The sequence below is a fragment of the Oryzias latipes genome, chromosome 5 (assembly GCF_002234675.1).
Source record: "Oryzias latipes chromosome 5, ASM223467v1".
Classification (NCBI taxonomy): Eukaryota; Metazoa; Chordata; class Actinopteri; order Beloniformes; family Adrianichthyidae; genus Oryzias; species Oryzias latipes.
The window spans coordinates 26,429,504-26,456,075 of NC_019863.2; the positions used below are offsets into that span (position 1 = coordinate 26,429,504).

General features: G+C 39.2%; 2 protein-coding genes across 7 annotated transcripts; both read left to right on the plus strand.

Moving 5' to 3' along the window:
• Window positions 1–7,478, plus strand: cxxc1 (CXXC finger protein 1). 2 transcript variants are annotated; one of them, XM_023955161.1, is made up of 14 exons: window positions 1–138; window positions 1,339–1,454; window positions 1,545–1,645; window positions 3,125–3,252; window positions 3,403–3,567; window positions 3,732–3,878; window positions 3,969–4,076; window positions 4,152–4,330; window positions 5,578–5,785; window positions 5,884–5,994; window positions 6,101–6,150; window positions 6,237–6,333; window positions 6,431–6,583; window positions 7,114–7,478. In XM_023955161.1, the coding sequence occupies exons 1-14, from the start codon at window positions 136–138 to the stop codon at window positions 7,258–7,260; spliced, it is 1,713 nt and encodes a 570-aa protein (XP_023810929.1). In that variant the 5' UTR covers window positions 1–135; the 3' UTR covers window positions 7,261–7,478. The 2 variants fall into 2 exon arrangements, with proteins under 2 accessions (XP_023810929.1, XP_023810930.1); XM_023955162.1 differs by having other exon boundaries at window positions 3,412–3,567.
• A 981-nt stretch (window positions 7,479–8,459) lies between these two features.
• Window positions 8,460–25,215, plus strand: LOC101158689. 5 transcript variants are annotated; one of them, XM_011475420.3, is made up of 18 exons: window positions 8,464–8,616; window positions 9,066–9,607; window positions 9,828–9,968; window positions 10,527–10,662; window positions 10,750–11,015; window positions 11,107–11,189; window positions 11,324–11,364; window positions 11,463–11,603; window positions 11,690–11,764; window positions 11,844–11,864; window positions 11,954–12,043; window positions 13,682–13,843; window positions 13,925–14,104; window positions 14,209–14,289; window positions 14,362–14,442; window positions 23,466–23,603; window positions 23,674–23,786; window positions 23,893–25,215. In XM_011475420.3, the coding sequence occupies exons 2-18, from the start codon at window positions 9,237–9,239 to the stop codon at window positions 23,957–23,959; spliced, it is 2,187 nt and encodes a 728-aa protein (XP_011473722.1). In that variant the 5' UTR covers window positions 8,464–8,616; window positions 9,066–9,236; the 3' UTR covers window positions 23,960–25,215. The 5 variants fall into 5 exon arrangements, with proteins under 5 accessions (XP_023810928.1, XP_011473722.1, XP_011473721.1 ...); XM_023955160.1 differs by having other exon boundaries at window positions 8,460–8,616; window positions 10,753–11,015; window positions 23,674–25,215; XM_011475419.3 differs by having other exon boundaries at window positions 13,946–14,104; window positions 23,674–25,215.
• The last annotated feature ends 1,357 nt before the right edge of the window (window positions 25,216–26,572 follow it).

The following is a 26,572-nucleotide window of genomic DNA, read 5'->3' on the forward strand; positions in this document are numbered from 1 at the left end:
GCGATTACTGAAGCGCACTTCCGATTTGTATCCTGCTCCGTTTAGCTGTAGCAAACAAGGCTTCGAACTATAGTTTCCAGCAGTACTTTATACTTTTCTACTGCCCTTTGGCAAAAGTTTTAACAATCCTGCAAGATGGTAAATATTTTACAAATTTTTTTTACTGTTTGAATTGTTGTTGTTTTTTTCAAAAATTGTGTTAAATGTATCTGGGCCCTGCTGTTGAAAATCGCCGTTACAAAAACATTCTCTGGCTGGTCTGGAGATCCCAGTTAAATTTAACATTTTCCCTAGGTGTGACATGCAGTTTCATAGGCATTCTGCCCCCCCCCCCCCCTTTTCTTTTTTATGTAGCTGTTTTGGTTTTAGAAAACTACTCAAAATATTTTTTCGAAACTACAGTTAGCTAGTTCCAGTAATGCTAGCTTTAACCGAGTAAGCTAACTATAACGTAGAGTGAAAAGTGAAAAATCGAACCGATTCTCTTGGTGAACATTTTGTGAAAGTCTTAGTTTAATTATTTCTTTATAAAGGAGGTTAAAAAAGATTTTTATTTCATTATAATACATATTATAATGGCAAAATATTAACATTAACAAACTTAAATATAACAAGAGATCTGCTTTAGTACACTTTTACAATGATTTTGTTTTCTATATTATAAGTGACTCAACTAACTTTACATAACGTGAGCATTCAATATATGTGCACGTTATGTTTTTTTTTAAGTGTTTATATTACCCTCTGGCTGTGCTCTTGTTCATATATTGTACATTGTTGTTGCGGTTTTAACAAAAACGTTATAGCTTAACTGAATCTTAATATTCATTGCACACATAAACATCTTCTTTCTCTTTCGGCTTTTCCCATCAGGGGTTGCCACAGCGAATAAACATAAACACACATAAACATAATGTCATATTAAATGTTTTTATTTGGATGAAAAGTATTTTTCTTAAACTTAGTAATATTTAAAATTTTGCGTAAATTTGTAGAATTTCTCATCCGATCAAGACATTTTTCATTTTGCAATCTGCAATAAAAAGAGAACAGTGTAGATTAAGGTTACATTTAGAAGGAAGCCCCCATTGCGCGGTATAAAAGGGTCTCTAACTCATTTCCATTACACTTGTCAATGATAATACAATGAATAACACAAGGACAGAAGTTATGTGCCATCATAAAAACACCCTGACATTCTAAGGACAGGGTTCTTAGACCTTTCATCATTGTTTTGATGAAAAGTACATCATTTCAAGATGGGACAATGTAGAGATTTGAGTGTTTTAAATGTACCTTTTTTTTGCTGTAACAGGACTTTTTTATCCTGTATTTCAGGACAGTGAAATGTCAGACTTTGAGCCTGCTCCTGGACCTGACTACAGTAGCATGGAAGGGGAGAATGCACCGCTTTACTGTATTTGTCGAAAACCCGATATTAACTGCTTCATGATGTGAGTTTATAACCACTCCAACTCTGTTGTCCACTTCTGTTAAAGAGTAAATGTAAATCAGTGCTCATGTTTTCCTTTTTGTGCTCACAGTGGTTGTGACAACTGCAATGAGTGGTTCCACGGACACTGCATCAGCATCACTGAGAAGATGGCTAAGGCAATCCAGGAGTGGTATTGCATGAGGTGCAGAGGTGAGGAAAATGATTCTTTTACAGGGAATTTTACCAGACAAACTTTATTTATACAGGGCTCGACATAGCCATTTGTCCGCTGGCCCGGTCCTGTTTTTCGAGCAGTGCGGACCACAAGACTTTACTTTTCACTTGTCCGCTCGGGCCACTAAAATATTTAACGGTTTTATATATTCTTCACCTTTTTCAATAAAGTAAATTTTGCGAAAACGTGTAGATTTACCTCGTCTTCATAATTTAGTTTTTCTGCTAGTCCTGTGTTCAGACTTCAAGGGTTTCTATGGGAAACCTTTGATCACTTCTCCTTCTCTCCCGCCTGCGCGCGCTCGGCTTTCACTGCCGAGCACCACGTGGCACGCGCTCACCTACTTTTTTTTTTCAAACTTTATTGAATGTAACAATTCAATACAAAACAATGTTAAACAGCAACAACGAAGACACAAGCCAGTGGGTTATTATTACATTTGATTATAAATCCGACACCGTCACTGAAGAGAGACTGAAGCATGTCAGAGATGTGGAAGACATGGCAGGAATAGATAGGAATATGTTGGATGGAGTAATGGGTATAATTAGTAGTATGGACAGCAAGATATTTAATGAATGCATTGAAGATGAAACTGTATCCACTAAGCTTTAAGCTGAATGTCAAAGAATCAAAGGCAACTCCAAATACCTGAATCTCAGACTCAAATGCAGTAGAATGTTAAACTGCTTAATTTAGTTTTTCTTTACAACACTGTAAGCAGTAAGTATTTCTAGTTAGCTGAATGATCTCAGTTAGACCTGCACAATATGAGGAAAACTCGCGATATGCGATATCAGAGATTAAAATTGCGATAACGATATAATTTGCGGTATATAAACAAACAGCAAAATAACCAAATAACCATTCCCAGTTTAAAAATTATACTCCAAATGACCCACGTTGACATAGGTTACAAACATCTAACATAACGGTGCTCCATCTGATTGGTCACTAATGTGAAGGCGTCCATCCGATTGGTCAAATGCATTAAGGGATTTATTTGATTCGTTAAATGGTTCAAGCTGCCATTAGATTGTTTTAACACATTTAAGGTTTATGATTTATTGCGATATTTGCCGTTAGAAGCAGCATGAAAACTTCTTAACTAGTGTTAACTACTACACTGCAGTGCTCTCTTCAAAACATCTGAAACAGACTAGAGCAGATTTAAGTTTGATATGGTCTATTTTCAGTCATTGAAAAGTGTAGAAATAAGTGATGTCACCAGAATGCACCAAATTGCACCATATTAAAAGTTTCCGGGGGGGCATGCCCCCAGACCCCCCTAAAGTTGCAAGCACCTGCGGAGCGGCGGGTCCCGCTATGCGCGGTGTCGGGCCAGTAACTTTCAGGCAGGGCCAGTAAGTTTCAAAAACTACTGGCCCTGTGGGCCAGTGCAAATTTCTGGGCTATGTCAACCCCTGTTATACATGTATTTTTCTCATATCCAGACAGAAACCCAACTTTGGAAGTAAAATATCGGTCAAAGAAGAATCGTGATAAGGATGCCGAGCTTGAAAGACAGTACAGTACCCCGAGCACTCCCGACTATAAAAGTGAAAAGCGGCGTGGATCTAAAGTAAGTACCAATTTTCTGAAGAATTATCAGTGTAAAAAAGTGAATAAACCCACAAAGTTTATAAAGACTCCTATGACTTATTGTGAACATCCAATTGTATTCAGTAGGATGTAAGCACTGGCCTTTACCTTATGTCACTCGGTTAAATTGTTTTACCAGGTGAAGCGTTCTGTGCGTATGTGCGGAGAATGTGAGCCCTGTAGAAGGACTGAAGACTGTGCTCAGTGCGACTTTTGCAAAGACATGAAGAAGTTTGGAGGCCCTAACAAAATAAGACAAAAGTGCAGGTTCCGGCAGTGCGAGGTTCGAGCAAGGGTACGTCACTTTACAACAGTTGTTTTTATTTTATTTTAATTTATTTTGATAAAAATAAAATAAAATAATTATGGAATTTTTCCCTGTGTTTAGAATATTCTTGATTGGACATATCAGTAGAATTTTGAATCTATACTGTAATTTTGCTGTTTTACTTTTCACAGAAAATGTTGCGAGTGAAGGATGAGGAGTTTTCTTTGCGTGAAAGAAGAGAGAATTCTCGCCACAGACGGAGACATTATTCAGATGACTATGACAGTGAAGTAGAGCTGTACCAGCAGTACAAGGCTGCTGGGATGGACGACAGCATGGTAAGTTGATACTCAAATCAACCTTTTTACTCTGGTAATCACAATACCAGGTTGCTCTTTGTGGTTGATTGAATACTCATCTTCTTGCAGGCATGGGCTACAGAGGATGACGATGAGCCGATTTTCAGTCCTGTTGTACGTAAGAAAGCTATAAAGGTGAAGCACGTCAAAAGAAGAGAAAAGAAGTTTGATAAAAAAGTAAGTTATTGCAACCTTCAATGTAGTTGAAGTTGTGCGTAATCGTCAAAATAAACACCTGTGGTTTCCTTTTAGAAAGAGTCCCGGCGTCACAAGCAGAAGCAAAAACACAAAGACAGAAACAGACACACTGACAGGGTGGATCTTCGGGACAGTGGAGGACTGCGTCAGTGTTTGGGTCCAAACTGTGTGAAAGGAGCGAGACAAAACTCAAAATACTGCTCTGAGGAATGTGGTATGAAGTTAGCAGCCAAGTAAGAACTCAGCCTTTCCACACTTTCGTAAAAACACAGTCACTAGAGCAATGTTGAAATGAAAACCTGGTTTACAGCATAAAATTGTCTCGAATTAGAAAAAAAGTCATATTCGGTCACAAAAGAAGCATTTTCAGTGTAATTTCAAATACTGGTAGATGGGATACAGTTCAAAACTCACCATAAAATCGCCGGGATTTTGTTTGAATTGAAGTATTTTAGTTTTAAATAAAATGAAAATGGTTATTGGATCAAACAATTTCACATAATTTTTGTGTTTGGTTCTTTTAAATATCAATTAGTTTGTTTAAAATTCTGGAAAATTATTACAAAACATCACTAAATTCTGTTTGTTGCAACAACAACAAAAGGGCAAGCACAATGATTTATAGTCTCATTTTTATTTTGAAAATCAGAACTACTTAATCTGGTGACTTTATATTAGTATTGAGTACAAACAAGTGAGTTAAACAAAAATGTATTCACAAGCAGGGGAGGGCTATATTTTCAAAAAGAAAACATGTGAAACCCAGAGCACTAAAATGTTTTCTGTTCATCTGTTTGTGGTGGTAAACCTCTTGCATCCTGAACTTTTGTTTTTTTAAATGGTTTTTGCTCACATAAGGGGACATTGGGTCATAGGAGGTCGAGCGGCTCAGAGTACGTGGTCATCGGGCGGATTAGAAGGAGCTTTACTTCACACTGGATTGGTTTATGTTTAGGGAAACTTGCTAGTTTTAAACTTCCTGTTATGTTTTATCAGGCTTAGTGCAACACCTCTATGCAATACTTTCTAAGTCAAAATATACAAATATTGTGTGTATGTTTGCTAACGTATATGTGGCAGAGTCTCTGCCCCGACAGTGGTGAGTTCAAATCCACGGTTGAGTCATATCAGGCTCTAAAAATGGGACCTAATGCCTCCCTGCTTGACCCTCAGCATTAGGCAGTGGGATTGGGGGGTAAAACCACCAAATGTGTTGTCAAGCGTACCCCCCAAAAAAAGGGGATGGGTCAAATGCAGAGAACAGATTTCACGCACCTTGGTATGTAAGAACCATTGGCCTTTTGACTGAAAGAAACGTAGTAAAAAATGTGTTTACAGACTTCTTTAAAATGCTTTGTTTTTCTTTTGTAACTTTAATGCAGAAATTGCAACTTACTTTTTATTTTGTTTGGCTCAAAAAAAGAGAAAAAAAAGCCCATGGAAAACTTTCTTGGTGTGAGTGAAATCTGTCCATTTGCAGCCGGATCTATGAGATCCTTCCTCAGCGCATCCAGCAGTGGCAGCAGAGTCCCTGCATCGCTGAAGAGCACGGAAAGAAGCAGCTGGAGCGCATCCGCAAGGAGCAGCAGAATGCCCGACTCCGCCTCACTGAGATGGAGCGCCGCTTCCACGAGCTGGAGGGCATCATCGCCAAGGCTAAGCAACAGGCTGTTCAGCAGGATGAGGAGGTGCTACAGTCAACCTTTGCAAATTCTGAGTTACCTGCTTATTAAAAGCTGCAGTAGAGTAGGAGCTGATGTTTGTTTTTTTTCCCTCCAAACTTCAGGTGAATGAAGGTGACGGCGAGGACACAGATCTGCAGATTTTCTGCGTCTCCTGCAGTCATCCTGTTAACCCAAAAGTGGCTCTAAGACACATGGAGAGATGTTACGCAAAGGTGATACTTCTTTTTATTCTTTTCTCTCTGTGAACCCTAATCGAGGAGTAAAACATAGATGAAAGCTATTTATAGTCTTTAAGCCGTTCCTTAACTGTCCCAACAGTACGAGAGTCAGACGTCGTTTGGTTCTATGTATCCCACAAGAATAGAGGGGTAAGAGCAACACATTACTTTAACCGTTCAATTATGGTCTTGGGTGTTCCACTGCTTTTTTTAGTCATGGTTTGATTTCCTTTTAGTGCAACCAGGCTCTTCTGTGATGTGTACAACCCCCAGAGTAAGACCTACTGCAAAAGGCTTCAGGTTTTGTGCCCAGAACATTCCAGAGATCCCAAGGTTAGTGACTCATTCTGCAAAAAAAAAAAAATAATAATATCATAAAAACTTCTTACATAATTTCTGCTGATCTGTGTGGCTTTTGTTTGATGTGTAGATACCAGTAGATGAAGTGTGTGGATGCCCGCTGGTGAAGAATGTCTTTGAGCTGACAGGAGACTATTGTAGAGTTTCCAAAAGGAAATGCAACAAACACTACAATTGGGAAAAACTGCGGAGAGCTGAGGTGGACCTGGAGCGAGTCAGGGTGGTAAGTCACTGACTGCGACATTTGCTTTGTAAGGGATAACGGCAGACAAAGTGCGTTCATTTCTGATGATGCACACTTTGAAGGTCATCATCCCGCTTATACCATGGTCACAACAGAAATAAATATTCAATCAGTTTTTAGTACTTTATTCTTGTTACTTTTTTTTGGTTTAGATCGTCCCCCCCCCCCCCCCCCCCCCCCACACACACACACAAAAAAGCGGACTATTTGTCACGTGGTCATGTTACCATGACAACGTTTCGAGCTGGCACCGACCTCGACTGCCACGGCAAAGGAAAGCGATGTGATTTTACAGTGATAAAGGACATTTAAGATATGTGACAGGAACTTCCTTTTTTAGGCTGCATCATCCCTGTGGATTATTAATTTTAATACACGCCCAGCAGCCAATCAGAATTGAGTATCCACCCAGACCATGGTATAATTATAAATAACTGGTTGCATTTCTTATGCAGTCTCGTTTAAACCAGGTGCATTTGCTGAATAATAACTGATCTTTTCATTTGCAGTGGTACAAACTGGATGAGCTTTTTGAACAGGAGAGAAACGTCAGGACTGCGATGACCAACAGAGCTGGCCTTTTGGCTCTGATGTTACACCAAACTATTCAACACGACCCTGTGACCACTGATCTCCGTAGCAACAAGGACAGATAATCAGCCTTCTACTTGAGTTCCATTTATTGCAGATTTTGTTAAATGTCAAAGCAATGATGCAAATGTATAGATTGACTACTCATACTTTGATATGTAATTTTCTAAGGATATATTAATGTGTTTGATAATTTATCTATTTTTTCCTCTTGGCTAATGCTCATCATAACACAGCTTTCTTTGTAATAAATAAGGAACCCCTTCAGTCTCATGGAGACTTCTGAGCTTGATGTGTAAGTTTCTAAAAATGGGAGCCGCATTGAGATGAAACTTTAGTACATTTTGTTAAACTAAGCTGCATTTTTTTTAAAAAACAATCTTCATACATACATGTTAGAAAAATAAATTCAGGATTTATCGAAGACTTTTTAAAATCTCTTAAAGAAGACCGATCCTCTTCTCGAACCTCTCAAGTGGATTCTCTAAAGAAGGATGTTTCTTTGATGACAATTTTGGAGACCCTTTAGCATCTTCTTCATGGCACAATAACTCTATAGTGTCAGTCAGCAGCATCTTCACATTCTTCCTACTACAGGTTAAACAACTCACGACTCAGACGAAAGTTAGAAGATATATTGGTATTAAGTTTAACTTTAGGAATAAAATATTTTTCTAGGCTTAATATGTCAATATGCACATTTTAAAATGAACCGCTTACAAGCTACAGTTAACAAAATAAATCTATTTTACTAGTTATAAGGCTGTTCTGGAAGTCTTTTTTTTTTTTTGAAAATGTATAATTTAAAACCCTCAAAGAGCAAATTCTATTTAGTTTATTTTAAAAAATTGGGTGAAATTGAATCAATTGTTGGTCATTTGGACAGTTTATAACCTAAATTAGAGATTTTTTTTTTAACACTGAATATTTTTTCATTAACTTAAACTCTTTAAGAATTCTGTCCCAAAGACCCGATGATGATGAACAGCGAGAGGATTATCAAAGATGTTTAAGCCATTAAAGATGCATCACTACTTTCTTTTCTCTTATTTGTTCATTAGCAAGATAGCTTCTCTTCAATTTAGTTGTTGATTAAAATAATTTCCGTCACCCTTTTTTCCAAATCTCTCAACTAAAACAACGTGAATAACCCAAACGTTAATAAAAACAGATTAACATTTGTTTCGGGGTATAACCCGAAAAAATATATTTGTCAACCGTTGGTACTGTGACGAATTCAGCAGGTTCGCGGAGGATTCGTCTTTATCGTTCGGCCATCTTTGATTCATTTAACTGTTTCCGGCGGAAATGCTAAATGCATGGTGGTGAACTAGCCTAGCCCGATCCAATGAATTGAAGGATAGCAGATAGTTACATATTGTGATGAGAGTGGCAAGCATCTGGGAGATATTTTTAAACAGGTGTGTGCTTACATCAAATTATCTTGTCACATATAAATGCAATGGCGCCAAAAATACAGCTGTCAGCCCATGAATATTTTCAGTATAAAAGCTCACCAAGGAGGGTTGCTAAAGCTAGCATCAAGATCTCGCTGTAGCCAGTGTTTTGCTTCGTATAAATGGCAGCTGCGGTTGTTTTTGTGCTGTTGAGCGTTTGCATTCTGAGTTAGTTGTAAGTGAGAATCCAAATTTGATCGGTTTTAGCACCATAGTAGTAGTTGTTGCTAATGTAATGCACGCTTGCTAACAATAGCTACATTTATATGCTAGCTAATAAATAAGCAGCGAATTTATGTTTTCTTCACGTTAGAATTATTGTGGCGCAGCTTTTAGATTTAATTTGTTAACTTCGGTTGAGAATTGTGTGTCACTCATTTACATACTCGTTTTTTCCTTTCGCTTTTCACCAGGAAGTACTACCTGACACCACCGTTTATCTGCCCTCTCAAACCCCAGAAACACAGATGTCAAGAAGAAGTGGTTGAGATGACATTCCTTTAGCCTCTGCAACTCCAGTGGGGAGGATCTTGGAATTGTCGGCAGGACATTACTCTGGACCCTATGCCCATACTGGAGCATCAATGAACGAGGAAAGGGCTCAGAACCAGGTCCCAGCCAGTGAGACTGTGGAGAAAGATGAGGGGGAAACCACCACAGAGAACATCAGCAAGCCTGAAGCAGAAAACCCTTCTGTGGAAGTCCCTGCTGTTACTGATGCCACTGAACAAAACCTCAGCTCAAGCCCCGTTTTTGTGGGAGAAACTGGAACAAGAGTCGAAGAGGAGACAAAAACGGTTGAGACTGAGCCACCAGTGGACTGGTTTGAGCCGCTCGAAGATGATGATGCCCATAGTTTTGGTGGCAATGATCCAGAGGAAGAGAGCTTGGCAGGAGAAAGTGAGAGGAGTGAGAGTGTTGCAGGCAGCGAGAAGATCAGGAAAAAGATGTTTCAGTAGGTTTAATATTACTACTGTTTTTGATTTCTAATTGTTTAAAATATTAATCATTGTCTTATTCCAAAGCTGAAAGAGAAGCGTGAAACTCCAATGTTTGTCATTGTAATGTAAACACAGCATAATGGGTTTCTATAGAATCCAGCAAAACTGCTCTTTCTCTGTCTTCTTTTTTTTGTTCCATTTGGTAAAAAAAAAAAAAAAAATGTATATTTTTAGGCTTCAAGCCCCTCGCCGTAGGCGAACGCATCCGGATGAGGGATGGGTGGAGTGGCCGGCACTCGGGGAGGGTTGGAAACGCAAAGAGGTTGTCCGACGCTCTGGCTCCAGCATTGGCCAGAAAGACGTTTACTACATGAGGTAGACACATTTTTTCCACTTGCACAAAGCTGTGTTTTAAAATGTTAGTTGTGAACTCGCTTCAAATCAGTCTTGTTAATCCCAGTATTTTTGAAGGCCCACATGTTTTGTTTTATTGTATATTTTGTAAATAGGAAGTCAGCAAAGTATAAACAAACTTTACAAAGAAACGTTGAAAAATGACTTGAGATGGAAAAACCTTTCTAGCCCCAGTCTGCTTTTAAATAATCTGTCCTCGTTTTCTTTTTTTTTTAAAAAGTTATTGGGGAAAAATATTAACAGGAAACTGGAATAATAATATAATAAAAAATTCAGCAAAATAAAACTAGAAAACTATCATATATGTTCTGATTTAAATGTATAGATACTCAACATTTGAGCTGCTGCAAAATTACCTCAAGACATTTTATAAAAGTATGGTGTCTGCAGATTTTTTTCTCTCTACAATTTGTCTAACCAGTTGATTTACCTTAAAATAAACATGTGAAGAAGAGCTGCCCTTATTGGAATGCTATACATTAGGAGACCTTTGTTTTATTTTTTGTTTTTATTCTTTAGTCCACGGGGAGATCGAGTAAGAAGCAGAGTAGAACTGGCCTCGGTGCTCCCAATTGACTTGACACATTTTGAATTCAAGACGGGCAAATTCTTCGAGGGAGAAGGGCAACCAATTAGAATCCGGAATAGAGTGAAAGTATTGTCCATGTTTCCTATTTGAACATTTTTTATGTTTTTGTGTTTTTTCAAGCTCTTAGTTTAACATTTTCTCTTGTCGCTTTAGAAGAAACCACGGGAGCGTTCCTCTTCAGAGTCGAGCTGGTTAGACAGGGAGGGGGCGGACACTCCTGACTCCTTTCACAGACTCACCCCGAGCACCATGCCTAAACAGCAGAACAGTTTTTTGCTCAACAGCTCCACAGGAATCTTAAAACAGAGTTCTCGCACTGACTTTGGGAGGACAGAGGATAAAATCCGACTCCCTTTCCCCACATCATCACGACCGCTTCCTTCAATAAAAGGAGAGTTTGGGTCTGAAGACAGCATTCTGTGAGTTTATCTTTTTTTTTTTTTGCAGTTGAACCTCGTTAGCATGTCTACTTAAAACATTTGGACTCAGAGCTGTTGGTTTTCCCTGCAGGGTCTGTGCCAAGTGTGGTATTTCCTTCACAGGTACATGGTATGACAAACAGAGGAAGAGGCCCTGCTGTCCCACCTGCTGGGGTGTGTTTTCTGTTCCAGTGTGCCTTTTTAAGAAAAAATATCTTCACATGAAATTGAACTGATATGTTTTGTTTTTTTTAAAATAACATGGTTTGTGACGGCACTTTGTTTTTGCTTGTTTTAAATCCCTGCAGCATCAAAGACAAAAGAGCATCCAATGATTCGTTTCAGGAAGGTAACTCATCACTGAACTTCTAAATTTACCATCATGGTCCAGTCATGGGACTGTCTTTAAAAGTAAACGCTTCATGGATTCTGGTTGCTCCTGTGTAGTGGATTCCCTGTGGTCAGTGTGTGGGCTGTCACAACACTATCAACTGTGGGCAGTGTGCTAACTGCAAGCATGGACTGCAGAGCCCCGAGTCCAGGAAGCGCATATGCAGGAAACGCAGATGCATTTGTCCTATTCGCAAGGTGAGCCTAGTATTCCACGTTACAGTTTAGATTTTTTTTTTTTGGATGTACCGGTAGTCAAATGTACGTTTTTTGTTTTTTTCTAGAGCCCAGCAAGGAGGAACGTCCAGCAGCCTTACATCACAGCTTCAGACATGTGTGACGACAGCTCCAGTTTCCAGGTAACCAAGCTGTCATCACTGAAGGCTTTACTTTGAAAAGCTGAATCTGATTTTTAATGCAAATCTTTCACTTTTGTAGAATGAAGTTGGAGATTCACAGGTAAATTTAAATTTTTTGTAATTTAGTGGTTTTCCATAACTTACTTATAGAAAAAAGTATGTTTTTTTTATTTTTTTTTCCATTCTCAGCACCCAAGTTTGAAAAGCAGCGACACAGAGAACCTCTCAATGAATGTGGACATTGATGACGATGACATGTCAACAGATGATGATGAAGATGTGAGTTTGTTTTTTTTCTTTTTTTTTCTAAATAAGCTGTCCTATTCACATACGTAAATAGTACAAGTCTAAAGTCTTAAAACTAATAAGTAAAATGATTATTATACTGTCACATATTGTCATTTTGTCCCCCAGCCTTTTGAGGGACAAAATAACAGTGGATATTTCTGCAAAAGGGTTGGAAAAAGAGCCATTTCTAAACTTGACATTGAACTTCTGAATAAAAGAAAAAAAGAATAATCAAATGAATATTGGTTACAAACTTCAAGCCTCGCATCTTTGACCTCTTGACTCCTATTGATGCAAATACGTCCAAACTTACCTTAACTTGGCATCTATTTGAAAGCAAAAACACAAGTGGCGTTGTTTTCCATGGCTGGAGATACATTTATGCATCAATGGGTAAAGGACAAGTCTCAAGTCGAAGCGAATGTGAGATTAAAGTGTGACTCAACTCCAAGTCTCAAGTCCAAGTCTCTATCTCTTGGCCATTCCCAACACTCAGTTTCCTTGGATTTTACAAAGATGTTGAAGAGCAAACACGCTTTCAATCGTTAACGGAGGATGACGTGTTTATTCAGACAGTTAAAGTGCACCAAAACCTGTCCACCTCTCTGCAGAAGAGTGCAGTAAAAGTAATCTGATTACTCACTTGTTCTGCCAGCAGCACATAAGGATTGGCTGTCAATCATTCTGTGCAGAGTTAAGAATATTAAAGTAGCCAGTATTATGCTCACTTTCATTTTTCAGAGTTTTCTAGTGTTCCTGAAGAACTTTGAATTGTTAAGTGGATTTATACAAAACTGACCCCAGAAACTCACTGCTTGCTCAGTATATTTATGTTCCTTTGCTCCTAAACTGTCAGTTCCGGTCATTAATGTTCAGATTTTATGGCATCATCCAATCACATCCCTTTAAAACAGCCAGTCTTAAGTTGACTTTATTTATTTATCCCACGATGGGGAAATTGTTCTCCGCATTTGACCCATTCCCTGGAGGAGCGTTGAGCTGCAAACGAGCCGCGCTTGGGAGACGACAGCTGGCTGGGGGGAGTGGGGATCGAACCGCCAACCCTTCGGTTGTTGGACGACCTGCTCTGAGCCACTTGCCGCCTCCTTAGAGGAGCTTTGAAATAAAATAAAACACGCCCTCAAGTGGAGAAGAAAGGAACAATGTTAAAGGAACAAAATTGCTCCTCTTAGGCAAAAAATACAAATTATACATATATTATTTGTAATACTTTATAAAAGTACTGTGCCAAACAAACTTCATTCAGATGTTTAAGTCATTTCCATTATAATAAGTGTATTAAATAATAAAATAAACATCCAGGCATGCAGACCTTTTCTTCCAGACATTTATGAAAGAATGGGTTTGCTTGCAGGTTTTTCTATAGTCTGCAGCTTTCTGCTCCAAACTTCATTTGGCCTTCAGATTAGCTCAGGAATAAAGAAGTTTCTGAAATGGGCTTTCATGACTGAGAAGCTGCATCCACAGTGGTCCCCAAGCATTGCAAAGGATTGATGCAGTGGTGTAAATCAGCCCAAACTAGCTCTCCAGCTAGCTGTCTGGTGGATGCTTCTGGGTTTTAGAAAAGCAACCGTTTCTGTAAATGTGTGAACTCTGTGTTGTTTGCAGTGGCACAGAAAGCGGAAGCGACGTTCCTGTGGCGAATGCAAGGCCTGCCTTTGCAGGAAAGACTGCGGCACATGCGATTTCTGCATCGACAAACCCAAGTTTGGAGGCAGCAACAAGAAGAGGCAAAAGTGCCGTCTACGGCAGTGTCAGCGGCAGGCGATGGTAAGAGTCCACCCATCTGGTTTCACTGACCACCCACGTTGAAGTTGCTGTTTGAAAATGTGCTGTCCTTATGCTTGACAGAGACATTTGTTGCCCTATCAGATGGGAATAGGTGAGTATGGATCAGACGGACCTTTGCTGGCGGGCCGCTCCAGACCTCACTACACGTACAGTCGGAAGTCCAACTTTAATTCATACAAGGGATCACAGAGTGGATTTGATTTGAGTGACAATGAGGACGAAGACAACAATTTACAACCTGTGAGTGTTCACCAACTTTCTTTGTTGATGTTGAGAACTTGAACTTCATGACATGATAGAATTCAATAATGATTTCTTTGCTTTGCTCTTGTTTAAATTCACAGAAGAGTTGGACCGTTGAGCCAGGCAAAGGGCCCAGACACTCGTTTGACATGAATATCAGAAACCCCCAGTTGTCTATGCAGGTCTGAAAGCAGCTTTTGGACTTTAACACTGTTTTCTATATCAGATTCTTAACTGGTTTTGCCTTTCTGCAGATAAACTTCTCAGATTTGGGATTGCAGAATGGACTTCCAGACAGAGTTCCTCATATCAGCAACCATAACTATGCTCAAACTGTAAGTTTCTCAGTGTTTCATCTTCATTAGGCACCAGTGAGTGTTAATAGAAACAAGTTCTGTTTCTATCATGTGTCGTAGTTCTCCAGGCTCATCAAAAGAATAAAGAAAAGGTGTGGATTTGTTTATTCTTTTACTGTAAAATTAAAATGGTGAACTATATACACATCATTTAGCTTCTCTTTTATGCTTAATTAGTGGTAAATGTCCACAGCTTTTTTTTTAATACGCTTTCTCTTATTTCAATTTACATTTTGAAAAATGAGTGACAATACTTCTCTTTTTAGAGAAATCTGCCCCCGTTCTTTTGTTTTTAAAATGAAATTCCCTTGCCGATGCTATTTGAAACACGTTTCTCACTAATTACAGTAAAATATGACGTCCGTCAACAACGCCGACTTTAACCTTTCACTGAAATGCCAGTAAACGCCTCATAGGTCTTCTGGGTGATTCTTTACCATGTCTTCTTGTGGTGTTCATCTTTTTTTTTCCAGGAGTCATTTTATGTTTAATAAAGTCAAATATTTATGATGCCTAAAATAGTTTTACCTTATCCTGTTTCAAAGCAGTTTAGTCCCCCCCCCCCCCCCCCCCCCCCCTCAAAAAAATTAAATCAAGATATGAAAGATAAAAAAAAAAAGTTTTTACATAACAGATTTATTTTAATTTTTTTAGATTTACTTTTTAATTAATTATTCAATAATTTTTTTCAATAAATTTTACAATTTCGGGTCATCTCACACAACCTGAGCTGCAGTAATCATTCACATCTAGAGAAACGCCCCATTCTCATTAACGGTAATAATAAATCATAATGTTTAATGGTTATTTTTCATCACACAACATTTTAGGTAATAGCATATCACCTTTAAACCAGACAAACATGTGAACCACTGAGATTGCTATTATGGCAACTGACTGAAAATCCAAACCGACTATTATGAAGTTAGGATTAAACATTTATTGTATTGAACATTTCTTATGTTAGAAAGAAGGGAGCGGAGTGGCTGAAACTCAGCTCCTCATGGTGGTCTGATGGACAGACAAGTGAATAGATGAGGAGAATGTAAGTATGCGAGAGTGAGTAGAAAGGCAGAGGAGAGCTGAGAGATATGGAGAAGTGAGGTTGTAAATAGTCTTGAAAGTAAGCAGAAAAAATGCTGAAGTCAATTCATAACTTTACTGGGAGCTTTACAGTGGAGCTGCTGGAAACCTGAAGTTATGTGATGGATGGAGGAGATTTGGTTATGAATAAGCTTCCAAAAAGAGAGGAGTTTTAGTGGGGGGTAAGGAAAGCAGTGAATGTTGCATGGGTGAAAATATGCAGACCAGGGACTGTTACTCATCTGAAACTGAAAAGACAGACGTGTTCAAACGGCCACTTCCCATGAAATGTCCATGCAAATGCACATTTTGTGCTTCCATGTTCAAAACTCGTGTAGCTACGCAAGTTTTTACGAGGGCTCTGCGTGCAAAAAGCCTGACCACTGAATGCGCGTTAAAACTTGAGCCAGTTTGAACTTTGACCGGTCAGGTACTCGTATTTAGTGGTGCCTAGGACTGCATGATCTGAGGAAAACGCGTGATTTGCGATATTAGTGATCAATATTGGGATGATGATTATATAACTTGCAAAACATGAACAAATGGCAAAAACGACCAAACATAATGTCCATTTATCTGCAACAGTTTGATTTAAACAAGAGTCATTATACCTTAAATTAAAGCCGCAAGCGGCGTTGTATGGCCCGCAGACGCAACCCGCCTTCCACGCCCAACTCTACTCACAACGCCTACCTCACCGCCCTAACAGCCCACAAATTAAAAGCTAGTCAAGGCTGCATTTGCTAATTATGCTAACTATGCTAGCTATGCTAATGTGGCTTAAAGTGCTAGCATTGCGATCAGCATCATCAACTCTCTCAGAAAAACACATTGTTCAAAATGCTAATTATGCTAACTATGCTAGCTATGCTAATATGGATAAAAGTGCTAGCGTAGTAATCAGCATCATTAACTGACTCAGAAAAACACATTACCTAAAATGCTAATTATGCTAACTATGCTAGCTATGTTAATGTGGCTAAAAGTGCTAGCATAGCAAGCATCATCATCAACTGACTCAGAAAAACACATTCCTCCATTGGTGAGAGCTATACGTCATAAGTTAGTAAAAAAAACACTTTTTTAAAAATGGCGGCTTTTCTGTTGTTTTTATCTCCATAGCAACCATTTTATGTTTTGGTCCCCTCAGGAGGACGAACAGATTGACGTCAGTTTCGGACATATCGGTAAAAGTAAACTTTTTGTCGTCCTTAGCAACAGCGGTTTTATGCAAACCACGCCCACATTCCTTATATGTCCATATCCAGTTTTTTTCAATGTATGCAGTTTCAGGCATCATTGCATGCATTCAAATTTCACAGTAGTCCTTTGAAAAACATAGGAGTTATAACAGTGCGCCACTTTGCTAGCTCGCCACGCGCACGCCGTTTAAAATCTACAACTTCTAATTCCAACATTTTTTCCACAGTAGCTTGCCATTGATGCCCAACCTTGGTTATTGGTTTCGTTAGTCGATTCTCAAAAAAAAAGTTCCGAATTTTTTCGTTTTTGCAGAGTCGGCACATTTTTTTGCGACGGTTTTTTGCTTACCACGCCCACATTCCTTTATCGATCTTGTCGTGCGTAGCATCGTTTTGTTCAGCGCGGGCCAAGGAATCGCATATTTCCTCTTCACGACATTCCGATGAAAAATGTGAGAGCTAGCCAAGATGGCAACGGTTGCTAGCTCGCCACGCGCACGCCGTTCAAAATCTACAACTTCTAATTCCAACATTTTGTCCAGAGTAGCTGGCCGTTGGTGCCCGAAAAGTTACGAGACGATTGATGAAAATTCCAACGACGAGTTTTCGTTGGTATCTGGTGCTAAAGGTGCTTTTTTGAGAAAATTCCAGATGGCGGCCTTTTCCCAAGGTCAAAGGTCAACGACACTTCTGGGGTGTTTGTAGACTGGAGCTGGCAGCAAGTGTGTGCAATTGCGTGAAAATCGTTCAAACAAAAGTGTCTTTTCCCCATATTGTGGGAAAACACGAAAATCGCCAATTCTCAGAGTTCGCCACAAAATGGCCGCCAAGCCGTAGGTCGTGTGGCCGTCCCATAATGCTTTCAAAACATCTTTGGGATATCCACGACACGTGTGTCTTGGTTTGGCGGCCGTATTTTGAAGTACATTTGGTTCAGCCCCATACGCGATTTTCGGCCCATTCATTTTTTTGACGGGATCGCTGGCCGTGATGTCATCGTCTTCGGGGGGGTGACGTTGACTTTGTGGAAAATTCATTTGCAATTTATCCCAGGTGTGTGCACGTTTTGGTGACTTTTCGAGCATGCGGCGGGGGTCAAATTCTCGCTGAAAGGCGGCGAAGTCGTCGTTCCAACTGCGAAAACAATATGGTCCTTGCAGTCAGTGACTGCTGCTGCGGGCCATAATTATACTCCAAATGACCCTAGTCTACATGGGAGGCACACGCACTTTCTCCGCGGAGCTTTCTGTGATCGACAAACCGCTTTCCTTTTATGCACAATATGCACATCCATCTTTGCAAAAGTTTGAATGTTGTCCGGTTTGGGGGTGAAATTCAGACACGCTGCTGAGGCCGACTCTAGGTTGACGTAATGAAATGAGCGACACCCACAAGGAGCGAAAGGCGGAGCCTCAGAGATAGCACCATCTTAAATCTGGGTAGGAAATGAGCTCCGAAAATAACTCGTATTTCATTTTTAAAAAATAGTTTGTATCGATATAGGCCCTTTAACCTAAGTTGGAAAGAAAATCCCCTTTTTTTTATTTCATTTTTTTTTAGTCAACATTCATTTGGAACCAAAGAGGAGAACCTTAGTATGGAAGTTTTTCTGGAGCATAATTAAAAATAAAAGTCAATAGCAGAAATGCTTTATCTTTTTCAAAATGAAGCTGCATTTGTTGACTCAAAATTAAAAAGAAAAAGCAATCCGCCAAACTGCTTTTTCTTTTTCTTCTTCAACATCGCTTATTCTGTCACTTAATTAAAATGATAATGAAAATGGAAAACTGACATTTCATTTTCAAAAAGTTCTCCTGTAAATGTGTAGCAAAATTCAGTTAAATATCTAATTAATAAAATTAAAATGGATTTACAGAAATGCTTTTTCATTTTCACAATGTAAATGCACCAAATGACTCAAATAAAATTAAATGTCAGTCTTTTAAAATGCTTCTTCATTTTTCTTCTTTAACATCGCTCATTCTGTGACATAATTAAAGTGAAAATGCAAGGAGGGGATTGCATTTTTCGTTTTCAAATTCACCCCGCAAAAAGTGTAGCAAAACTCAATACCAGTCAGCATTTCAAGGGGGGGGTCAAATTAGACATTTCTGATTGAATTTTGCTACACATTTACTACTAATTATGCTCCAGAAAAGCTTCCAAACCTTAGTTCTATGACAGTAAAGTTTAAAAAAAAAACAATATTTATTTCTGCTGAGTAGTCCAGGGGAGAAAAAGGGGGAAGAGCTAGGTGTCATCCAAATAGCAGTGAAAATATTTGGTGCATGTACACAAAATATTGTTGAGGTAAACAAATTTTAAAGAAATGGGTCCCCAGAACTGCTCCCTGGGGAACACCTGAGGTAAAAGCAATAGGACTGGACTTGAAAAATGAAAATGTCGCCTGAGTGGCAGGATTTAAATGAGCCTGTTATGACAAGTGGTCTCAAAAACAGCTCTGATTAGGGAGGATGAGAATGGTAAGTAGTCCAGAACCAGCTGGCCTAGAGAGCAAAATGTTAGAATTTGAATCAAGGTGCTGATGAATCCATGAAATATTTGTCAAGAGACGTAAAATTACAAAATGCACTCCAGTAGATCAGGAGGTTGGGAGATTCTCTTGAACAGTGAAACAGTGACATGGAATTATTATTCTGATTTAGTTTGATCAATGCAGGCCTTGTATTGAAATATTGAGCACATTAACCTCCCATACCAGGCTATCCATCACATGATGGGCAGAGTATTGTGTGCTGCAATATCCTCACATTCCTTTTTTGCTACACCTTAGAATGAAATGGTCAGGAGTTTTACCAACATCTCTTGAAAAACAAAAGTGTCAGACATTTGATACCAAGCGCAAAGGTTGGCACCTCAGAATCTGCAGTGACTGGATGAAGCACCATGATGCTTCTTCTAAAGTCGATGCATGATGGCTGTAGCGCTTGGCATTCCTCCAAAATGTTATCTCTGGAATTTTTGTGTCAAAGTCTTTCCCAGCTGTTCATGGAGCCTCCCTTTGTTTCACTCTGGGTTCATGGCTGTCCAGATGTTCTGTGGCTCATCTAGACTTTTTGAACTAACGCTCATTCCTTTCTTCAAAGTCAGGATCAGACGGAGCCTTATAACGCTCCCCATCAGTGGTGTCGAAAGCAAGGCCTTTAGGGGTGCCGTTCTGCTTGATTTCTATATCACAATCCTACCTGCTGTTGATGACCTGGAGCAGGAGTGCACCTCTAATGAGAAGCTCTGTTGATGAGATTGTTTGTTTGGAGAAGAAGCAGGTCAGCGACCCCTAAGTCCTTGATTTGGATATCCCTGCTCTAGGGCATCATCAAAAGCTTTTCTCTCCTCTGAAATGAACTTTAAGGCCCTTTAAGAAGCAAATCTTCTGATAAGGAACCTCACTCATATTTATGAATAGGAGAGCAAGTTTTGTGGGAATGTGGGAGGAGGTTGTGTTAGTGTTTGGAGTTGGCAACAATGTTGATCCTTGTGTGGGAACTGCAGATTCAGAAACCCGTGTTCTGGTCCAGACTGGAGTTTGGCGCTCTGGATCTACATTTTCCTTACTTCTGTTTAGCTCCTGTCAATTTGATCCAAGCAACCTATACGTTTTTTCAAACTTTCTATTAAAAAATAATTAAATTAAAAAACATGTTTTATGATGTCTCATGTGTCTAACTACTCAGTCTGAAACCTGAGCTGAACTGAACTGAAATAAGAAGTGGTAAATGTTTTCACACCAATTAAGTGTACTGGTGTAAAAACACACTGCTTGAAAAACACTATATTATAAATATTTAGGGGATATACAAAAAGCTGTCTATCCTTTTTCCAAACCTGCTTAATCCCTCTTGGAGTCACAGGGTCGCTGAAGCCTAACCCAGCCACTATTGGGCGAAGGTGGGATACACCCTGGATAGTTCGTCTGTCCACCGCAGGGCAAAATGATCCCAGTTGGTTTGCAGATAACACCACCTCACTTAAAAGGAATAAATCGATTTATGTTTTTTTTTTTTCCCCCGATTTGAGCTCATGTTGCACATTGAACCGTTTTTTTACATAAGTAAAGGTGCCACATTTCTGAAATCTTGTAGAATTTAAGTTTCCGGCTAATGATGTCTGGGCACCTTCTTGTCTACAACCAGGTCCCCTCTCAAATGATGAGCCAAGTCCCCTTTCATTCAGTAAAGTGGGGTTGTAAAATATCCAGTTTATGCAGCTCCAAGTAAATGGTGTATACTTATATAGCGCTTTTCTACCTACAAGGCCCAAAGCGCTTTACAGTCACAGACCCATTCACCCAGTCACACACACATTCACACACACATTCACACACTGGTGGCGGCTCTGCTGCCAAACGCTGGCGCCATCCTCCCACTAGAGGCAAGGTGGGGTTCAGTGACTTGCCCAAGGACACATCGACTCATGGGCGATGGGTCCTTGGGCACGGGAATCGAACTTGCAATTTTACGATCGTGGGTCGACCGCCCTACCGCTGCACAGCAGCCGCCCCAAAAGTAGAGGCTCCAACCAACTCTAAGTAGAAAGTTCAGCCAAGAGGGACAGAAAACTGCTGTCAATGTGACACAGAACTGTTTTGACCTCCAAAAGTTTTCATCTCAATAATTAAAGATGCTGTAACCTACTAATGTAATAAAACTTTATTTTGAGGAAAAATGAACAAAAAAATCATAGGAAGGTGAAGAGACGTGCAAATGCAGAAAATCCTATAAATGTAAACACATTTCTTTCAATCAAGCAAATTTTGTTGCAACAAAGTCTGTTAGTTATTATTATTATTTTTAAAAAATGCCTTGAAAGTATAAGATAATTACACTTTTAAAGGAAAATATTGCATAAAAAATTGACTGCATTGCTTAATGCCATACTCTTTGATTTGTTTTTATGCTCTCTTCTTATTTTTCACCTGCTTCTCGTCTTCCTTTCATCTCGTTCTCGTCCAAGTTGCTCGATCAGATTAGAAACCTTCAAGACACAACAGCAAAGCTGTAACGCTGTTGTTTCTGTCTAGTCGCATGGCCAAAGCTTTCTAAACTTTGGTTTACAATTTTGTACATACAAAAATGTTCTAAGATGAATCACTTTTTCAGAAATAATATTTCTAATAAATTATTTAAATGTATTGAAAATTACCAAGACGTGAGAGCAAATTGTCACTTTCCAGGACTTCAAATGGTAAAAAGATTAAAAGCTGATTTAAAAAAAATATTTTTTTTTTGGAAAATGTTTGACATTTTTTAACAAATTTATCTGAAGCACATGCCGTCCAGATGTGGCCTCTGAGACAATAGATGAAGTTTGTAGCTGAAGGCAGCAGTGAAATGGTCTGTTTAGTTATGTGAGGTTTCAAATTGTAGCTTTAAAACTGTAAAAGTGAAACCGCCAGTGTGATGTGGTTCACATTTATGAGTCTCTGCTCATTACCTTGTTTAACCTCAGACATTCAAGATTTAAAGTCCTGTTTTTATGTTAAATAATCAACAGAAGGGTTGGATTTTCATTCCTTTCAGATCGTTATCAACCTTGAAGCCTTTCAAAAACACCTTTTGTTTCTCCATGAAAGAAAAAAAAAGGCAAAGAAACAATGTTGACATGTATTTTAATAGCAGATTGCCCAATTATCAAAAACGGCAGCACACTTTTTCAGACGTGAACCTTTTTTTTCACCACATCAACTCACAAAAGGCTGTTAGTGTAGGTATTTGCACATCTTGGCATGGTGTGTCCTTTAAACAAAAACAAAAGATATTGATCAAGTTCTAAAAGAAGCTCCCATCCTAAAAATGATTTGCTTTTTGGACATTTTACATGATTCAAAGCACGTTGCTCAAGAATTAAAAACAACAGGGATAAAAGTGAAAAATCCTTTTAAAGGGTCATAAAACGTCTCGACAGTGAAATGTAAAAGAACAAGGAGAAGCTCAAACTTTTTGCATGGTCCTGTAATTGTCTGCAGCTGATTTTCTTTATGAGGAGCATAATAAAAGGGAAGCGTGGAGCTAAATCAGTTTTGATCTTTAATTGCAAACTCGTGTTTGGGTGCAAAGCTCTTAGACGGTGTGTTGTTTTGCTTGTGCAGCTCTTATGCTCTAGTTGAATCTGGTATTTGAAAACACATTTGTCTCATATTTTTTTAAATCCTCTTGTTTTTTCAATTCAATTTTATTTATTTAGACAACAATGGGCTTCATACCGGTAATTGTATAGTAAACATGAAATCGTAAAGAACATGAAGTCATAGAATTTTACAGGTAAAACTAAACTACACAGACTAAGCTAAACTGGGCATCCCTGGCCTTAGACCCCCCTTCTCTATGGAAAAACTCCAAACAAAACCGGATTCCAGAAAAAGAAGAATTGAAGCGGGTTTACACAGACATTTCATTGTGTGGGTTGTGTGAATGTAGCTTCACCTTACTGAGGACTAGTTGGTGTTTTTACTGACATTTACAAGAAACCAACTTTTTCTTTTTCTTTTTTAATAAAAAAAAAAAAAATTAAAAAAACATTTGTTTTCAGAGTTATTCTACATGATGGAACAGTAGAATGGTGCGGCTGTCATCTCTTTGATCTTAGACTGCAACTTAGGAACTCTACGGTTTATTTCAATGACTGACATCTATATTTTTTTTACTTAATTTTTTTAGCTGATTTAGTTCAACTTATAAGTTCATGTTTTTTATGTAGCTCCCACAAACCCACTGGGATACAGAGATGTCACTCCCAAGAAAAGGTCAGCTTGAAGATGAGGATGATGAGGAGGAAGAAGAAGATGATGAGGAGGAGGAGGACGACGATGATGACGAGGAGGAAGAGTTGCCTATGGTAAGCGTCTGGCTAAAAGGTTTTGAAGACGACTCCGGAGCTCTCTTATTCATGTTTACGTTCCTTTCAGATCACACAGATTTTCAGTTTAGCTGAAAACTCCGGTGGGAGTGGAGCAGACTCGGAGAACCAGCTAGTCAAACTCCTGCACTCCCTGCGATCGTCTGTATTGCCAATATTATGGTACGCTATAATAGTAGAGGGCCCGCAGCTGCAGCTCATCCAGTGCTCGAGGCAGTCCAACATGGCCGACACCGTCGTGGTGATCGACCCCGGCTTCTGTTACCAGGTCACCGTCCAAAAGCAGCCTCTGCTCCCCACCCACCCGCTGTACGACAGCTTTCCGGCTCGCATGACCTCCGTGACTGAAGTGGTGAGCCTGCTGTTGGGTCTGGAGAAGTACACCGTGTGCCATGGAATCCCCTCTCGAGAAGCATTACCTCACAACGGCCCCGTCATTCTGGAGCGCGCATCAACCTGCGATTTCCTGGTAAAGAAGAATGAAGATGTGTGTGAGAACTGCAGATTTCTTTGTCGATTTTCAACTCAATGAGGTGTCACTACAGGTTTTTCCGGGGCAATCTTGTGCCATTTTTGTTTTTTCTAAGGAGCTTAAAGACATTTCACAGACTTACCTCACTGTTGATCTGAGGAACCACCAAAGGCATTCCAGGGGTTGTACGGATATACCCAGCCTTGTTTTGTTCCCGCCTTCCCCTTATTAATCTTCATGTAGGTAGTTTCTACGAGACAGCTTGATCTTTTTTCCAACCTGAAGATTGTCCCTTGTTCTCTGGTGACTCCCCAAACAAATTTTGTGGCTCTCAGTTTTTGTTTTGTAGCACTTAAATAAAGGTTAAGTCAACCCACTTGTGTTTTCACCAGCTGCATCGATCCAATCGGCTGTTTAAAACAAAGGGTAAAAACGATTAAGTTTAGACTTGTTGCTTATCAACGTCCTTTTCTTTTTTAATGCTGTTACTTGCCCAACTTTCTAAATTATTCAGCTGTTTTTTTTTTTTTTAAAGACAGTCAAATTTATAATATTAAAAATCCATAAATTAGCAGCTCTCAAAATTAAACATCTCATTGTAACCATTGCTGACAGTCCTATAAGAATAATGTGATATACTTGAAATACAAATGAATTGATAAAAGTGTAGCTGCTAGGTTAAAAGAAAAAAGATTCAATTGACTTGGTTTTTATATCCTTCTTTATTTAAACATCTATAAATAATTAATTCCCAGAGATGATAATCTGGGAGACACTAATCATTTTCTTGTGTTTCCTGCGACTGTCAGACTTCCCTAAATGTCAGAGTGGAGATGAGGGTTTTCCTGAATCTTCAAGTGAAAATGCTGTTCTAGTTAGAAGTATCACATCGATGCTACTTTTTGACTTCAATGTGTCACTATGACCCCCACCCACCTCCCTTTTTTGGGGAGGGGATGTCCATGGAGAAACTCAGTGATATTTCTTTTTATTGTGACATCTTGAGCAATATGCGTATAATCAGATTTTTTTAATTCTAATTTAAGTGTTTGTGTAAGGTTTAAGGGTAAAGCATTGTCATTTTTGGAATTAAAGCTTATTTGATGGTTTGGCTCAGTTTTCTATCGACCATTGTTGATTTAAAAACAAAACAAAACACGATCACAAAAACGTGATCAAATTCGGTGGCTGCAAACTCAGACTCTGAACCACTATTTATTAAAAGGCTCATATTCTTGTGTGATTGAAAATTCATTCACTTTGCTTCAAATAGTTTTTGGTTTTTAGTTATTCTTGGTTGCCCCCCCTCCTTTTTACGCAGCTGGATGATCAGTATAAAAAGCTGAATGTTGGACAGCGTTGACTCTGCAGACCACGCTTGGTGGGAGCTTTTGCTTTAACACAGACACCACCACCAAACAAATCAGCTACCAAAAAAATATTTGTCAGATTTAGATTCTGCGCAAATGTCCCAATTAAAAAGATGAGTGAATTTTGTAATGTTCATCTGTAAATGCAATTTGAGACCGAGTGGAAATTCAAAACTCCAGGAAATCCTACTGTATGATTTTTTTTCTTTTATTTTTTAGGAATTTGTACAATGGTGCAAAAAATAAGTATTTAGCTTCTACAAACAAGCAAGAATTTCTTTCTCTCACAGACCTGTTACTACTTCAAGAAGCTCTTCCATCCTCCACTTATTACCTGTAATCATGGCACCTCTTTATCTGCATGAGAGACACCTGTCCACACCCTTAAAGAGTTAGACCAAGACCTCTTCGCCATAACCAAGACCAAAGAGTTGGAACACCAGAGACAAGATTGTACACCACAACAAGACTGGGTGGACCAATGGACCAAAGCCAAGCAGCTTGGTGAGGAGAGATAAACTGTTTAAGCAATTACTAGAAAATGGAAGAAATATAAAATTACTGACCCTACACTTGGAGCTCCATACAAGATTTCACCTGGTGGGGTATGACTCGTCTTGAGACGGTGAAGAAACAGTTCAGAAATACATGAGGGAGCTGGTTAATGACCCAAAGAGAGCTGGGAGATCTGGAACACCATACCCACTGTGAACCACGGGGTGGAAACATCGTGGTTTTTGGCTGCTTTTCTGCGAAGGTGACAGGACACCTGATAAAGGAAAGTATGAACAGAGTTGGGGTCATGTATGGTGGCATTTCCATCCTTGAGAACATCGAGGATGAATCTTCCAGTGGGATATTTCAAGGTTCTCGAGTGACCAAGTCAGTTTCTGGACCTTCATCCAGTAGGAAACCTGTGGACAGAGTTGAAAGTCCACTTTGCTCCATGTGCAAAAACCATCACTGCTCTTAAGAAGATCTGCATGGAAGAATGGACCAAAACAGCAGCTACAGTGAATACAAACACACAACTGATCTCTGTCTTTGTCAGCCTGGATAGCAATACTTCTGTCTCTGACCAAATCTTTATTTTCTACACCATAATA

Coding starts and splice junctions, on each gene's coding strand:
- cxxc1 (XM_023955161.1), top strand. Junction 1,646..3,124: donor GTATTGCATGAGGTGCAGAG/GTGAGGAAAATG, acceptor TCTCATATCCAG/ACAGAAACCCAACTTTGGAA. Junction 5,786..5,883: donor CTGTTCAGCAGGATGAGGAG/GTGCTACAGTCA, acceptor TCCAAACTTCAG/GTGAATGAAGGTGACGGCGA.
- LOC101158689 (XM_004069229.4), top strand. CDS start 9,237: ATGAACGAGGAAAGGGCTCAGAACCAGGTCCCAGCCAGTGAGACTGTG. Junction 9,969..10,526: donor AAAGACGTTTACTACATGAG/GTAGACACATTT, acceptor TTTATTCTTTAG/TCCACGGGGAGATCGAGTAA. Junction 11,604..11,689: donor GCATTTGTCCTATTCGCAAG/GTGAGCCTAGTA, acceptor GTTTTTTTCTAG/AGCCCAGCAAGGAGGAACGT.